This window comes from Malaclemys terrapin, chromosome 6, assembly GCF_027887155.1.
Source record: "Malaclemys terrapin pileata isolate rMalTer1 chromosome 6, rMalTer1.hap1, whole genome shotgun sequence".
In the NCBI taxonomy this organism is placed as follows: domain Eukaryota; kingdom Metazoa; phylum Chordata; order Testudines; family Emydidae; genus Malaclemys; species Malaclemys terrapin.
Genome location: NC_071510.1, coordinates 132,616,967 through 132,630,739, shown reverse-complemented (window position 1 = coordinate 132,630,739; position 13,773 = coordinate 132,616,967). Strand labels below are relative to the sequence as shown.

The window sequence follows — 13,773 nt, the reverse complement described above, 5'->3', positions numbered from 1 at the left end:
TGCTGGCAATGCCCCTACTTATACAGCCCAAAATGCCGTTAGCCTTCTTGGCAACAAGAGCACACTGTTGACTCATATCCAGCTTCTCGTCCACTGTGACCCCTAGGTCCTTTTCTGCAGAACTGCTACCTAGCCATTCGGTCCCTAGTCTGTAGCAGTGCATGGGATTCTTCCGTCCTAAGTGCAGGACTCTGCACTTGTCCTTGTTGAACCTCATCAGGTTTTTTTCAGCCCAATCTTCTAATTTGTCTAGGTCCCTCTGTATCCGATCCCTACCCTCCAGTGTATCTACCACGCCTCCTAGTTTAGTGTCATCTGCAAACTTGCTGAGAGTGCAGTCCACACCATCCTCCAGATCATTAATAAAGATATTAAACAAAACCGGCCCCAGGACCGACCCTTGGGGCACTCCGCTTGAAACCGGCTGCCAACTAGACATGGAGCCATTGATCACTACCCGTTGAGCCCGATGATCTAGCCAGCTTTCTATCCACCTTACAGTCCATTCATCCAGCCCATACTTCTTTAACTTGGCGGCAAGAATACTGTGGGAGACCGTATCAAAAGCTTTGCTAAAGTCAAGGAATAACACATCCACTGCTTTCCCCTCATCCACAGAGCCAGTTATCTCATCATAGAAGGCAATTAGGTTAGTCAGGCACGACTTCCCCTTCGTGAATCCATGCTGACTGTTCCTGATCACTTTCCTCTCCTCTAAATGTTTCAGAATTGATTCCTTGAGGACCTGCTCCATGATTTTTCCAGGGACTGAGGTGAGGCTGACTGGCCTGTAGTTCCCCGGATCCTCCTTCTTCCCTTTTTTAAAGATGGGCACTACATTAGCCTTTTTCCAGTCATCTCAAGGGTAGATGTTTGCTCAGGGCTTGTGATGTAAGCAAACAAGTCTTGTCTATTGCTATAGCTTTCATTCAAAGATCAAAAAAGGAATATTAACATTTAGGAAGACACTTGAGGGAAATAGTATTATTGTCTCTATGTCTCTTTGAAGGTTGTGGTAACCTGTATCTGAACTGTTTAATGGATAAATTACCCTGTGCTAATTGCCAGGATGTTTGGGAGAAGGAGAGTTAGGCCTATTGTTTTCTCAGGCCAAAAGGCTGCTGGAAATGTATAAGAACCCTGGGACATGATCCTACTTCATCTCAGATCTGCTTTGGGTTTCAAGAGGGGGAAACCTTAAGCCACAAGGATTGAGATCCCCAGTCACTGACTGGAGTCACCCTGAATATGGACATTGGACTATAACCTCTGGACTTTTTCTAAAAGGACTTTTGGCAACTACAAGCTCATCTCTGCTATGTATCTGAACCTCAAGAATTGAATTCAAGTCTGTCTGTATATTGATCTTTTAACCAACACTCTCTCTCTTTTCTTTTTTAATACATTTTAGCTTAGTTAATAAGAATTGGCTATAGCGTGTATTTTGGGTAAGATCTAAGTTATAATTGAACCTGGGTGTGTGGCTGACCCTTTGGGGTTGGAAGAACCTTTTCTTTTATATGATGAGATAAGATTTTCAGTAATCATCATCATATCTGACAGGTGTGTCTGGATGGAGGCCTGAGGCTGGGCACTTTAAGGGAACTGCGTTGTTTGGACTTCTGAGTAACCAGTGAGGTTCTATAGAAGCTGTTTTGGGCTGGTTGGTAAATCTAAGTATTGGAATATCCACCAGCGTTTGGGGTTTGTCTGCCCCGTTTTGTTTGCAGTTCACCCTGATTGAGTGACCTCAGCTGGAAGGACCAATAAAGGGAGAAGATACTTTCAAATCTGTGGGAGAAGGTTTTTGTTTTGTGTTCCTTTGTTCTCTCTGTTGTGTATTTGGTTGTTGTGGTAATAGAATCTTGTGTTGCTATGGCAACTGAGTTAGATTATTAGGGGATAGCCCAGCCAGTTTTGGCTGGTTGTTGGTTAGTTCTGTGTGTGGCAATAAATGGCTGCTTCAAGGTTTACAGCTCTCTGTGTCTCCAGTGATTTCTTCCTAAAACTGTTGCCCCCAAGGATATAACAAGGTGGATTCTATTACCACGACAACCAAATACACAACATTCTCCAGGTCAGGGAGGAACCAGGGCAGGGAAAATACATCTCCCTAAGCCATATCTGAACTAAGCATCTAATATTACAGAAATAGTAAGTAATAGCAAAGAATTGCGTTAGGTTATCTTTTGTTGTAGCTTGTGAATTTTCCCTGTGCTAAGAGGGCGGTTTATCCCTGTTTTTGTAACTTTAAAGTTTTGCCTAGAGGGGAAATCCTCTGTGTTTTGAATCTGATTACCCTGTAAATTACCTTCCATCCTGATTTTACAGAGGTGGCTTTGGATTCTTCGACCATGGGATGGTGTTCCAAGAAGAAGGAGTGCTAGGCAGAGACGGGCTCCACCTAACGAAGAGAGGGAAGAGCATCTTCGCCAGCAGGCTGGCTAACCTAGTGAGGAGGGCTTTAAACTAGGTTCACCGGGGGAAGGAGACCAAAGCCCTGAGGTAAGTGGGGAAATGGGATCCTGGGAGGAAGCACAAGCAGGAGAGTGCAAGAGGGGAGGACTCCTGTCTCATGCTGAGAAAGAGGGACGATCGATGAGTTATCTTAAGTGCCTATACACAAATGCAAGAAGCCTGGGAAACAAGCAGGGAGAACTGGAAGTCCTGGCACAGTCAGGGAACTATGATGTGATTGGAATAACAGAGACTTGGTGGGATAACTCACATGACTGGAGTACTGTCATGGATGGATATAAACTGTTCAGGAAGGACAGGCAGGGCAGAAAAGGTGGGGGAGTTGCGTTGTATGTAAGAGAGGAGTATGACTGCTCAGAGCTCCGGTATGAAACTGCAGAAAAACCTGAGAGTCTCTGGATAAAGTTGAGAAGTGTGAGCAACAAGGGTGATGTCGTGGTTGGAGTCTGCTATAGACCACCAGACCAGGGGGATGAGGTGGACGAGGCTTTCTTCTGGCAACTAGCAGAAGTTGCTAGATCGCAGGCCCTGGTTCTCATGGGAGACTTTAATCACCCTGATATCTGCTGGGAGAGCAATACAGCGGTGCACAGGCAATCCAGGAAATTTTTGGATAGTGTAGGGGACAATTTCCTGGTGCAAGTGCTGGAGGAACCAACTAGGGGCAAAGCTTTTCTTGACCTGCTACTCACAAACAGAGAAGAACTAGTAGGGGAAGCAAAAGTGGATGGGAACCTGGGAGGCAGTGACCATGAGATGGTCAAGTTCAGGATCCTGACACAAGGAAGAAAGGAGAGCAGCAGAATACGGACCCTGGACTTCAGAAAAGCAGACTTTGACTCCCTCAGGGAACAGATGGGCAGGATCCCCTGGGAGAATAACATGAAGAGCAAAGGGGTCCAGAAGAGCTGGCTGTATTTTAAAGAATCCTTATTGAGGTTGCAGGAACAAACCATCCCGATGTGTAGAAAGAATAGTAAATATGGCAGGCGACCAGCTTGGCTAAACAGTGAAATCCTTGCTGATCTTAAACGCAAAAAAGAAGCTTACAAGAAGTGGAAGATTGGACAAATGACCAGGGAGGAGTATAAAAATATTGCTCAGGCATGCAGGAGTGAAATCAGGAAGGCCAAATCACACTTGGAGTTGCAGTTAGCAAGAGATGTTAAGAGTAACAAGAAGGGTTTCTTCAGGTATGTTAGCAACAAGAAGAAAATCAAGGAAAGTGTGGGCCCCTTACTGAATGAGGGAGGCAACCTAGTGACCGAGGATGTGGAAAAAGCTAATGTACTCAATGATTTTTTTGCCTCTGTCTTCACGAACAAGGTCAGCTCCCAGACTGCTGCACTGGGCAGTACAGCATGGGGAGAAGGTGACCAGCCCTCTGTGGAGAAAGAAGTGGTTCGGGACTATTTAGAAAAACTGGACGTGCACAAGTCCATGGGGCCGGATGCGCTGCATCCGAGGGTGCTAAAGGAGTTGGCGGGTGAGATTGCAGAGCCATTAGCCATTATTTTTGAAAACTCATGGCGATTGGGGGAGGTCCCGGATGACTGGAAAAAGGCTAATGTAGTGCCCATCTTTAAAAAAGGGAAGAAGGAGGATCCGGGGAACTACAGGCCAGTCAGCCTCACCTCAGTCCCTGGAAAAATCATGGAGCAGGTCCTCAAGGAATCAATTATGAAACATTTAGAGGAGAGAAAAGTGATCAGGAACAGTCAGCATGGATTCACGAAGGGGAAGTCGTGCCTGACTAACCTAATTGCCTTCTATGATGAGATAACTGGGTCTGTGGATGAGGGGAAAGCAGTGGATGTGTTATTCCTTGACTTTAGCAAAGCTTTTGATACGGTCTCCCACAGTATTCTTGCCGCCAAGTTAAAGAAGTATGGGCTGGATGAATGGACTGTAAGGTGGATAGAAAGCTGGCTAGATCGTCGGGCTCAACGGGTAGTGATCAATGGCTCCATGTCTAGTTGGCAGCCGGTTTCAAGCGGAGTGCCCCAAGGGTTGGTCCTGGGGCCGGTTTTGTTTAATATCTTTATTAATGATCTGGAGGATGGTGTGGACTGCACTCTCAGCAAGTTTGCAGATGACACTAAACTAGGAGGCGTGGTAGATACACTAGAGGGTAGGGATCGGATACAGAGGGACCTAGACAAATTAGAAGATTGGGACGAAAAAAACCTGATGAGGTTCAACAAGGACAAGTGCAGAGTCCTGCACTTAGGACGGAAGAATCCCATGCACTGCTACAGACTAGGGACCGAATGGCTAGGTAGCAGTTCTGCAGAAAAGGACCTAGGGGTCACAGTGGACGAGAAGCTGGATATGAGTCAACAGTGTGCTCTTGTTGCCAAGAAGGCTAACGGCATTTTGGGCTGTATAAGTAGGGGCATTGCCAGCAGATCGAGGGACGTGATCGTTCCCCTTTATTCGACACTGGTGAGGCCTCATCTGGAATACTGTGTCCAGTTTTGGGCCCCACACTACAAGAAGGATGTGGAAAAATTGGAAAGAGTCCAGCGGAGGGCAACAAAAATGATTAGGGGTCTGGAGCACATGACTTATGAGGAGAGGCTGAGGGAACTGGGATTGTTTAGTCTCCAGAAGAGAAGAATGAGGGGGGATTTGATAGCAGCCTTCAACTACCTGAAGGGGGGTTCCAAAGAGGATGGAGCTCGGCTGTTCTCAGTGGAGCAGATGACAGAACAAGCAGTAATGGTCTCAAGTTGCAGTGGGGGAGGTCCAGGTTGGATATCAGGAAAAACTATTTCACTAGGAGGGTGGTGAAGCACTGGAATGCGTTACCTAGGGAGGTGGTGGAGTCTCCTTCCTTGGAGGTTTTTAAGGCCCGGCTTGACAAAGCCCTGGCTGGGATGATTTAGTTGGGAATTGGTCCTGCTTTGAGCAGGGGGTTGGACTAGATGACCTCTTGAGGTCCCTTCCAACTCTGATATTCTATGATTCTATGATTCTATGAGGTGTTTCTTTTACTTTTTCTTTATAATAAAGTTCTATTTTTTAAGAATCTGATTGGGTTTTTAGTGTCCTAAAAATCCAAGGGTCTGGTCTGTGCTCACCTTGGTCACTCTCAAGCCTTCCCAGGAAAGGGGGTGAAGGGACTTGGGGGATATTTTGGGGAAACAGGAACTCCAAGTGTTTCTTTTCCTGAATCTTTGTCTAACTCACTTGGTGGTGGCAGCAGTACGCATCCAAGGACAAGGAAGGATTTGTGCCTTGGGGAAGTTTTTAACCTAAGCTGGTAGAAATAAGCTGAGGGGGTCTTTCATGCAGGTCCCCACATCTGTACCCCAGAGTTCAGAGTGAGGAGGGCAGGGCCAGCTCCAGGGTTTTTGCCGCCCCAAGCAGCCCCCCCAAAAGCCGCGATTGCGATCTGCGGCAGCAATTCGGTGGAAGGTCCTTCGCTCCGAGCGGGAGTGAGGGACCCTCCGCCGAATTGCCGCCGAATAGTTGGATCTGCCGCCCCTCTCCGGAGTGGCCGCCCCAAGCACCTGCTTGCCAAGTTGGTGCCTGGAGCCGGCCCTGGAGGAGGGAACCCTGACAGGCCCAGAGGAATTCTCTGGACACAGCCAGCTGGCAGCCTAAGGGGCAGGAGCCTGCGGACGGCTATTGCGGCTACGGTGCCCCAGACACGGGAGATGAGCCTGGGAAGGGGCGGCGTGCTCAGTCTGGGGCTGAGTCCAGGAGAAGGGGCTGCTGTACAGGTTATATACACCCAGCAGGGACTGTGCGGGGCTTGCATCCTGCTAGCCGGAGCTAGGCAGTAGAACAGAGCCTCAGCTCCCCCAGCCCCCGAGCTCTGTCTCTCTGCCTAGGGCCCTGCACGGCACGTCCCCCAGTGCCCGAGCTCTGTCTCTCTGCCTAGGGCCCTGGACGGGACGTCCCCCAGCCCCCGAGCTCTGTCTCTCTGCCTAGGGCCCTGCACGGCACGTCCCCCAGCGCCCGAGCTCTGTCTCTCTGCCTAGGGCCCTGGACGGGACGTCCCCCAGCCCCCGAGCTCTGTCTCTCTGCCTAGGGCCCTGCACGGCACGTCCCCCAGTGCCTGAGCTGGACCATTGCTCAGATCTGTGACGGCAATTCCTTCCTCCCTACAGTATCGAAGGGTCACGGAGCATCCGGCACCAGGCCAGGCCCCTGGGATCACAGTGACCCACGTGGGGAGCTCACACTTACCCAGGCAGGTAGCAGTCTGATTCCAGACACTCTGGTTCCCCTGTCCGGTACATCTGATCACAGGCTGCGAGGGTTCGAACCCCTCCGGGCAGCTCAGGGTCACTGGCTCCTCCCTGCTATAATACGTCTTGTCCGGTTCGAACTGCAGAGCTGAGGCCCAGCTGGGTTTGCGGCACTTTTCTGTTGGGAGAACAATCACGTTTGGGGCCATTAGAAAAGGGCGAGATTCCCCCCATTAGACTGTCAGTCCCTGCCCCCAGGAGCTGTCTGTCTGTCCAGCATTTGTACGGTGCCTAGCGCCAGGGGGTCAGGGGCCATGGCTGGGGTTCCTAAGGGCTATCGGTGATACAAATAAATAATCACAACAGGCCTTACCCATGAACCCACACACTGATACACACTGGGAGGGATAGCTCAGTGGTTTGAGCATTGGCCTGCTAAACCCAGGATTGTGAGTTCAATCCTTGAGGGGGCCACTTTGGGATTTTGGGGCAAAATCAGTACTTGGTCCTGCTAGTGAAGGCAGGGGGCTGGACTCAATGACCTTTCAGGGTCCCTTCCAGCTCAGGTACATTTACTCCACTCACACGCTCAGGGCCGCTGTGGGGAGGGCGAGTGCAGACCAGTCAGCCCCACTGGGCCGTGGGGAGAACGGTGTTCCTGGTCTCTGCTGCTCCTGCACGGGGAGCAGGGCCAGGAGCCGGGATCAGAGCCACTCGCCTGCCCCCCCGGGGACACCGTGGGTGGGAAGCTGTTCATTGCAGCAGGACTTTCCCCACGGCCTCTCAGCAGCCTGGCTGGAGCCCTCCCCAGCCAGACGGCGCCCGGCCAGCCCCAGGGCCGGCTCCCCACACTCACTGACACACTTGTGTGCACCCAAATCCCACTCAAAGCGTCCCGACTCCATCTCTCTGCACGTCACATTGAACGAGTTCTGCTGGAACTGCTGACGACAGGTCACCCGACCCTCGGCCCCGACGCCGAACTCCATCTGTGCAGGGTCAAAATCCACCTGCCTCACCCAGTCATTGCACATCCCTGCGAAAGGAACAGGAGAGCGGCCGTGGGGGCGCGTCTGCCCTGCGGTCTGACAGCCCCTGGCTCTGGGGAGCCGGCCCCAGGGTCGCACAGGTGCTGGGGCCGGCCCGGCATGAACGGCCCTGTGACCACGGGGAAGGCTCGGGGAGTGAGTCTGGGGCAGGGAGGGGACCGCGTGTCCGGGAGGCCCGTGCCTGGCCGCTCTCAGAAGTGGTGCTGGAAGAAGCACCCTGAGAAATGCTGGATCAGTTCCCAGGCCTCAGAGCTTCGCTCCTCGCGAGCTGCCCAGCAGTGCCCGGCTGAGACTCCTGCCAGGCCGCGGCCACAGCCGCCAGCAGCCGCCTCAGAGCCTGGTGAGGAGCCGTGTGCCCTGGGGGGGGGGCTATGTTTGTGGGGAGGACCCTCGGTGACAGCCCTGTGAGGGATTCTCGGCAGGCTCAGGGAGGGGGGTCCCCCTTTTTCTGCCCATTGTCACGGCCTCCCAGAACTCCCATCCCCAGGTCTCCCACCCCCGGCATCACGTCACTGGCTCCAGTGGCTGGTTATCACCGGCCCGGTTTCCCTGGCCATTTCCTGCCCGTTACTGGCTGCAGCCCCATGCCTGGGCTGGCTGGGGAGGTTTGGCCCCATGCCGGGGGGTGGGCGCGGGGGTTGTATCAGTCTCCGCACACTCACTGAGACACTTGACTCCACTGATATCCCAGACTGCCCTGCGGTCCTTCAGCTCTGTGCACTTTGCAGGGAACGGGCCGGATTCAGGCTCCTCGGGGCACGTCACCAGCACCGTGTCATTCATGCGAACCACCGTCGTCTCAGAGGGAAACGTCACCTTTGTGGTCCAGGCTCCCTCCTTCCTGCACGTGTCTGTGACAGGGGGAACGAGAGGCTGAGGCCTGGCTGGAGATGGAGCCTGGTCACCACCTTAGTGCCGCCGTGGCCGGCCTGCCCGGAGCCCTAGGAACCGTCCTGGGAAGGGCCCAAGCAGCAGCACCTGCTCCCAGTGCCCCCAGAGTGGCAGATGGGGCAGGTTAGGGGCACCAGTCAGGTCAGAGAAAGTAGGGTTACCATACGTCCGTTTTTTCCCGGACATGTCCTGCTTTTCGGCAATCAAACCCCCGTCCGGGGGGAATTGCCGAAAAGCCAAACATGTCCGGGAAAATGCCGGCCAGGCACTTCCCCTCCTGCGGCTGCTCTGCTCCACTCCTCCCCTCTCAGACTTTAAGAGCCGAGCTGCCCGAGCCAGCGCTACTGGCTTCGGGCAGCCCCCCTTGCCTCCAGACCCCGAGCCGCCGGAGCAGAGCAGCTGGAGCCAGGGAAGGGAAGTGCCTGGCCGGCGGCTCGGGGTCCGGAGGCAGCAGGGTGTGCTGCCCGAAGCCGGTAGCGCTGGCTCGGGCAGCTCGGCTCTGTTTAAGAGCCAAGCGCTACCGGCTTCGGGCAGCCCCCGTGCCTCCGGACCCTGCGCCGCCGGAGCCCAGGAGGGGAAGTGCCCAGCTGGGGGCGCAGGGTCCGGAGGCATGGGGGCTGCCCGAAGCCCAAGCGCTACCGGCTTCACGGTTTGCCGGGCAGCCTCCAGACCCTGCGCCCCTGGCTGGGCGCTTCCCCTCCCGGGCTCCAGCTGCGCTGGGGAAGTGCCGGCCAGGGGCGCAGGGTCTGGGGGCTGCCCGGCAAACCGTGAAGCCAGTAGCTCTGGGTCAGCCCTTTCTCCGTGGCTGGGAGTGGAAGGGAGGAGGGGGCGGAGTTGGGTCGGGGAAGGGGCGGAGTTGGGGTGGGGCTAAGGGTGGGGAAATGGGCGGGGCCAGGGCCCGTGGAGGGTCCTCTTTTTTTATTTATTAGATATGGTAACCCTAGAGAAAGGCCCCTGCACCCAGAGGCGACAAAGCCCAACGGGGGGCATCCTCAGCAGTTCCCTATGGGAGCTCTGGGGGCAGGTTGTTCCCTGGCCCCAGATTGGTCCTGAACAGGGCTGGATTCCTCCCTCTCGTCGACCCGCCCGGCTCCAGCAGGGAGAGGCGCTGCACCCACAGGTCCCTGCCCCACGAGCTGCCACCCAGACAGGGAGGGGAGAGGATGGGAATCCACCCAAGCCAGGTGAGTGCGTAGAGCAGACAACAGCACCCAGTTCAGTGGGACTTTGTTCCTATCAAGGGCCCCCCTCCGTTAGCTGCCAGGGGCAAACCCAGAGCACCCTCATTGCCTTCTCAAGGCTGCAGGGGGTAAATCAGACGGGATTCAGCCCTTTCTGCATCTCTCTGTCTCAGAGGTCTCCATGCACAGAGCTCCCTGCCCTGCACAGGAGAGGAGGGACCCTCCCCGCCCTGGACCATGCAGAAGGGTCCCTGGGAGGAGGTGTGAGATCTGGGTGGGCAGGGAGCAGAGAGTGGCTGGGCCTGTCCTGGGTGGGGACAGCCCAGGGGCAGGGTGGGTGCACAGTACCCCCCACCAGCCCTGAGGAGTGTATCACTAGCTGCGTTGCCAGCTGTGCTAGGAGGAGCTGGGGGCTGCCGTGCCCAAGGGAGGTCCGAGTCGTGTGGGTCCTTGGAGCTGTGCTGCCAGGCAGGAGAAGGGAGCCCCAGGGCTGGCTCAGGGCCTGCTGTCAGTCACACTAGGCCAGGGGGCAGGGCTTTCTCTCCTAACGCCGCGCGCACACTGAGCAAACCAGTGGGGGTGGCAGTGGCAGGAGAGGTGTGGTGGGCCCCAGAGCTGGGGAAAATTGGCAGCAACAAGTGATCCTAAAACTTCACACACAAAAATAACATGGCAGAGTCCAAGTGTAATGCCGACAAACCCCAGTCGGCAGGATCGAACCGGGGACCTTTAAAGCTTAGTGCATGAGCCTCTACTGCGTGAGCTAAAAGCCAACTGGCTGTGGAGCAAACTCATTAATCTCTCGCTCTCTAAGTGGTCTCAGTGCCACTAGCTGGGACAGACACCACCCCCAGGAGGTGTGTGGGTTACACAAGGCAAGTCTGCCATGTGTAAGGGGACTGTTGCCCCCGTACTAACACTCAGTGGGGGGGTTTGGTTGGCTGCTCCCAGCACTGAAAGGGGCGGGGTCGGTGGCAAATCAGGAGCCTGAGACTGACAGTCCCCAGGGGCAATGGGGAGAGGCCAATGCTCCAGATCAGTCTGATTGACAGGGCGGGCAGCTAATCAGGGAGTCAGGAGGCCAGAGGGGTCCCACCTTCTGTGGGAGCTGGAATGGCCTGAGTCAGACAGAGTGGGGCAGAGCTAAGGAGAGAGCAGGGGCCCGAGCTGAGCTGAGCTGGGGGCAGAGCTGCAGCCCCAGAGCCAGATCACGGCCCAGAGAGAGCAGAGCTGCCCTGGGGGCAGAGCTGCAGCAACCAGAGCCAGAGGGGCCAGACAAGCAGCCCAGGGAGCTGGAGGCAGAGCAGCAGCATCAGCCGTGCTGAGGCCGAGTGGGGCTGAGGCAGAGTGGAGCTGGAGCCGGAGCTGGAGCTGGGGCTGGGGCTGGAGCCGTCCGGAGCTGGGTGTGGTGAGTAGCTGGGGAGAGCGAGGGGGACCCTGGGCAGTGGGCCCAGCGCAGGGAGACGCCTCAGCCAAGAGGCCTTGCAGGCCAGACTTGGAGGGGGATCATAACCCCGACCGGGCAGGGGCGACGCTGGGAAGACGGGTCCTGCCACCTAGAGCCTGAGAGCGTGTGGCCCGAGCAAGTGTCCAACCCGCAGCGTCTCTGCAGCACAGACAGGGCCTGAGAAGGAGCCTGGGACCTACAAGGAACAGACTGTGACCTGCCCTGACGTCCCAGAGACACTGGTTGTGATGTTCCCGGCCACAGAGCGGGGTGATGTGTTTCCTTTAACCTTTCCCATTTTTTCTTATTCTTTTTTAAAATTAATTGTTAATTAAACAACTTGTATTTGCTTTAAATTGTATGAAATGATCAGTGGGTCAGGGAGGTGCCCAGTGCAGAGAGAGTACCCCAGAGTGGGGACACCCTAGCCCCTGTCCTAGGTGACCACAGCAGGGTTGGGGGTTGAGCCCCCCCAGGAATCCTGGGCCCAGCCTTGTCGGGGTTACAAGGATTCTGCCAGACAGGAGAGTGGAAGGGGAGTCCTCAAGGGCAGGGAGGCCTCTGGGTAAAGGAAGTGGGAGCGAGGACTCAGATCCTTTCGCTAGCCCACTTCACCGGGGTCGTGCAGAAGCCAGGAAAGTTCCTCACAATAGCAGGACCATTCCCCTGCTTACATAATTGGCGTCACGAACAGGATCCTATCCACAGGGTCCACCCCATTGGTTTTCTGGTTAAGTTCTAGTAGCACGGTCCGAGCCTGGTTGAGCACCCTACCATGGCTGGAATTGAAGAACTACGAACCCAGTTTGCTGAACTTCAGCGCAGATTATCAGACCAAGCGGAGGCATTACAACAAGCTAGAACTGAACAGAGAGAAGCCTTATCGCTGGCCCAGGCAGTAATAGACCAACAGACAGCAGAAGCTAAGAACCCCCCCACTATTTATGTCCCACGGGAGCGGAAGGTCACGGAGTTTGGTGGCTTCCCGACTAGACCAGGAGACATTACAGTAGAGGAGTGGGTCAAGTCTGTGAAGGCGGTTCTGCATGTGCTAAGAGTACCTGAAGAAGATCATGTGGACTTCATAGAGGAGCACCTCAAGGGCCAGGCCAAGGCCACAGTAAAGTTCATGGCAGTGGCAGACAAGAAAGATGTGGAAAAGGTATTTGAACTCCTCCTAAAAGTGTATGGAGACAAGGTACCTATTGGAACCCGACTAAAGGAGTTTTTTGAGAGAAAGCAGGAGCCTGGTGAAACTGTCCGGGCATACGCATATGACCTCCAGGAGAGAATGAGCAAAGGGGACCCTCAGCGAGTTCCAGACCCAGATACGGTTCTGAAAGAGCAGTTGGTGCTGGGGCTCCGTGATGACTCCCTCCGACGTGAAATGAAAAGGAGGTTTAAAGAAGAGCCCAGTAAGAGGTTCCATGAACTCATGCAGGCTGCCATTATGTGGTCAGAAGAAGAGGAAGTTCCTGTGGCAGAGGCGGCCAAGCCTAATCCCCATACACGAAGTGGAGGCCTAGTGAATGCAGCTGCTGGGGAAAAGGTCCTGCCCCAAACAGAGCTAACATTGGAAAGCTTAAGTGAAGCTGTCCAAAAACTGGCGGTCCAACGGGGGGAGATGCTGAAAGTGATGACCGAGCTGATGAAAGAAAAGAATCCCATTAGTATGCCAAAGTATCCAAGGGCACCGGGATCCCGAAGAGCCCCACTGAAGGACGAGCTGGGAAGATACGTTTGTTACACTTGTGAAAGGCCAGGACATACTAGCCGAAAATGTCCACTGAGAAGGAGAACAGAGTCCCAGGCACTCGAAACCAATGGGGCACCAGGAGCAAGTGGTCCATGTACAGTAGAAGGCCAAGCGGTGGCAGAAGGATTCCTAGGCCTGTCCTTTGTGGAAAATCCCTCTGCATACAGTGTTGAGGGGAACGTGGGCAGTGCCAGCATATCTAGCAACTTCTGTAAGCGAGTGTCACAGAGTATTGGGGGACTCAGGGCCCTGCACCCCCGGCTTCCTGCGATCCACCATGACTCTCAGCCAGCCAGTAAAGCAGAAGGTTTATTTAGATGACAGGAATACAGTCCAAGACAGGTCTTGCAGGCACAGACAACAGGATACCCCTCAGTTAGGTCCATCTTGGGGTCCCCAGGCACCCTAGCCCAGCCCCCCTGGGAGGTCAGAGCCATCTCTGCCTCCCAGCCATCTCTCCAGCCTGCTTCCAGCACTCTGCCTTCAGCGACCCCTCCCACAGCCTTTGTTCAGTATCCCGAGGCCAAGGTGTCACCTGGCCTCCAACCCCTTCCTGCGTTCTCATGTTACATGCTCAGGTATTCTCCTTCGGGCAGTCTCCCATCCCCCATTGCAGACTATCCTAGCCACACTCCCCTGTCAGCATTCACAGACCACAGTAAGAACGGTCCCAGTTCGTCACAGCGAGCATTTGGAGACTGTCTAACAGCTGAAGTATGTATAGGAGGGGTGAAGACCAGATGTTTGTTAGATACTGGCTCAGAAGTCACCA

General features: G+C 54.7%; 1 protein-coding gene across 1 annotated transcript in view; it reads right to left on the bottom strand.

The window, feature by feature from the left end:
• LOC128838816 (uncharacterized) overlaps positions 1 to 13,773 on the bottom strand; it is a 39,139-nt gene that overhangs the window by 8,110 nt on the left and 17,256 nt on the right. The window contains exons 2-4 of the mRNA XM_054031241.1: positions 8,389 to 8,577; positions 7,534 to 7,713; positions 6,676 to 6,855 (exon numbers count right to left, since the gene is read on the bottom strand). Of these exons, the coding sequence (XP_053887216.1) occupies positions 6,676 to 6,855; positions 7,534 to 7,713; positions 8,389 to 8,577 (549 nt within the window). The remainder of the gene's footprint in view (positions 1 to 6,675; positions 6,856 to 7,533; positions 7,714 to 8,388; positions 8,578 to 13,773) is intronic.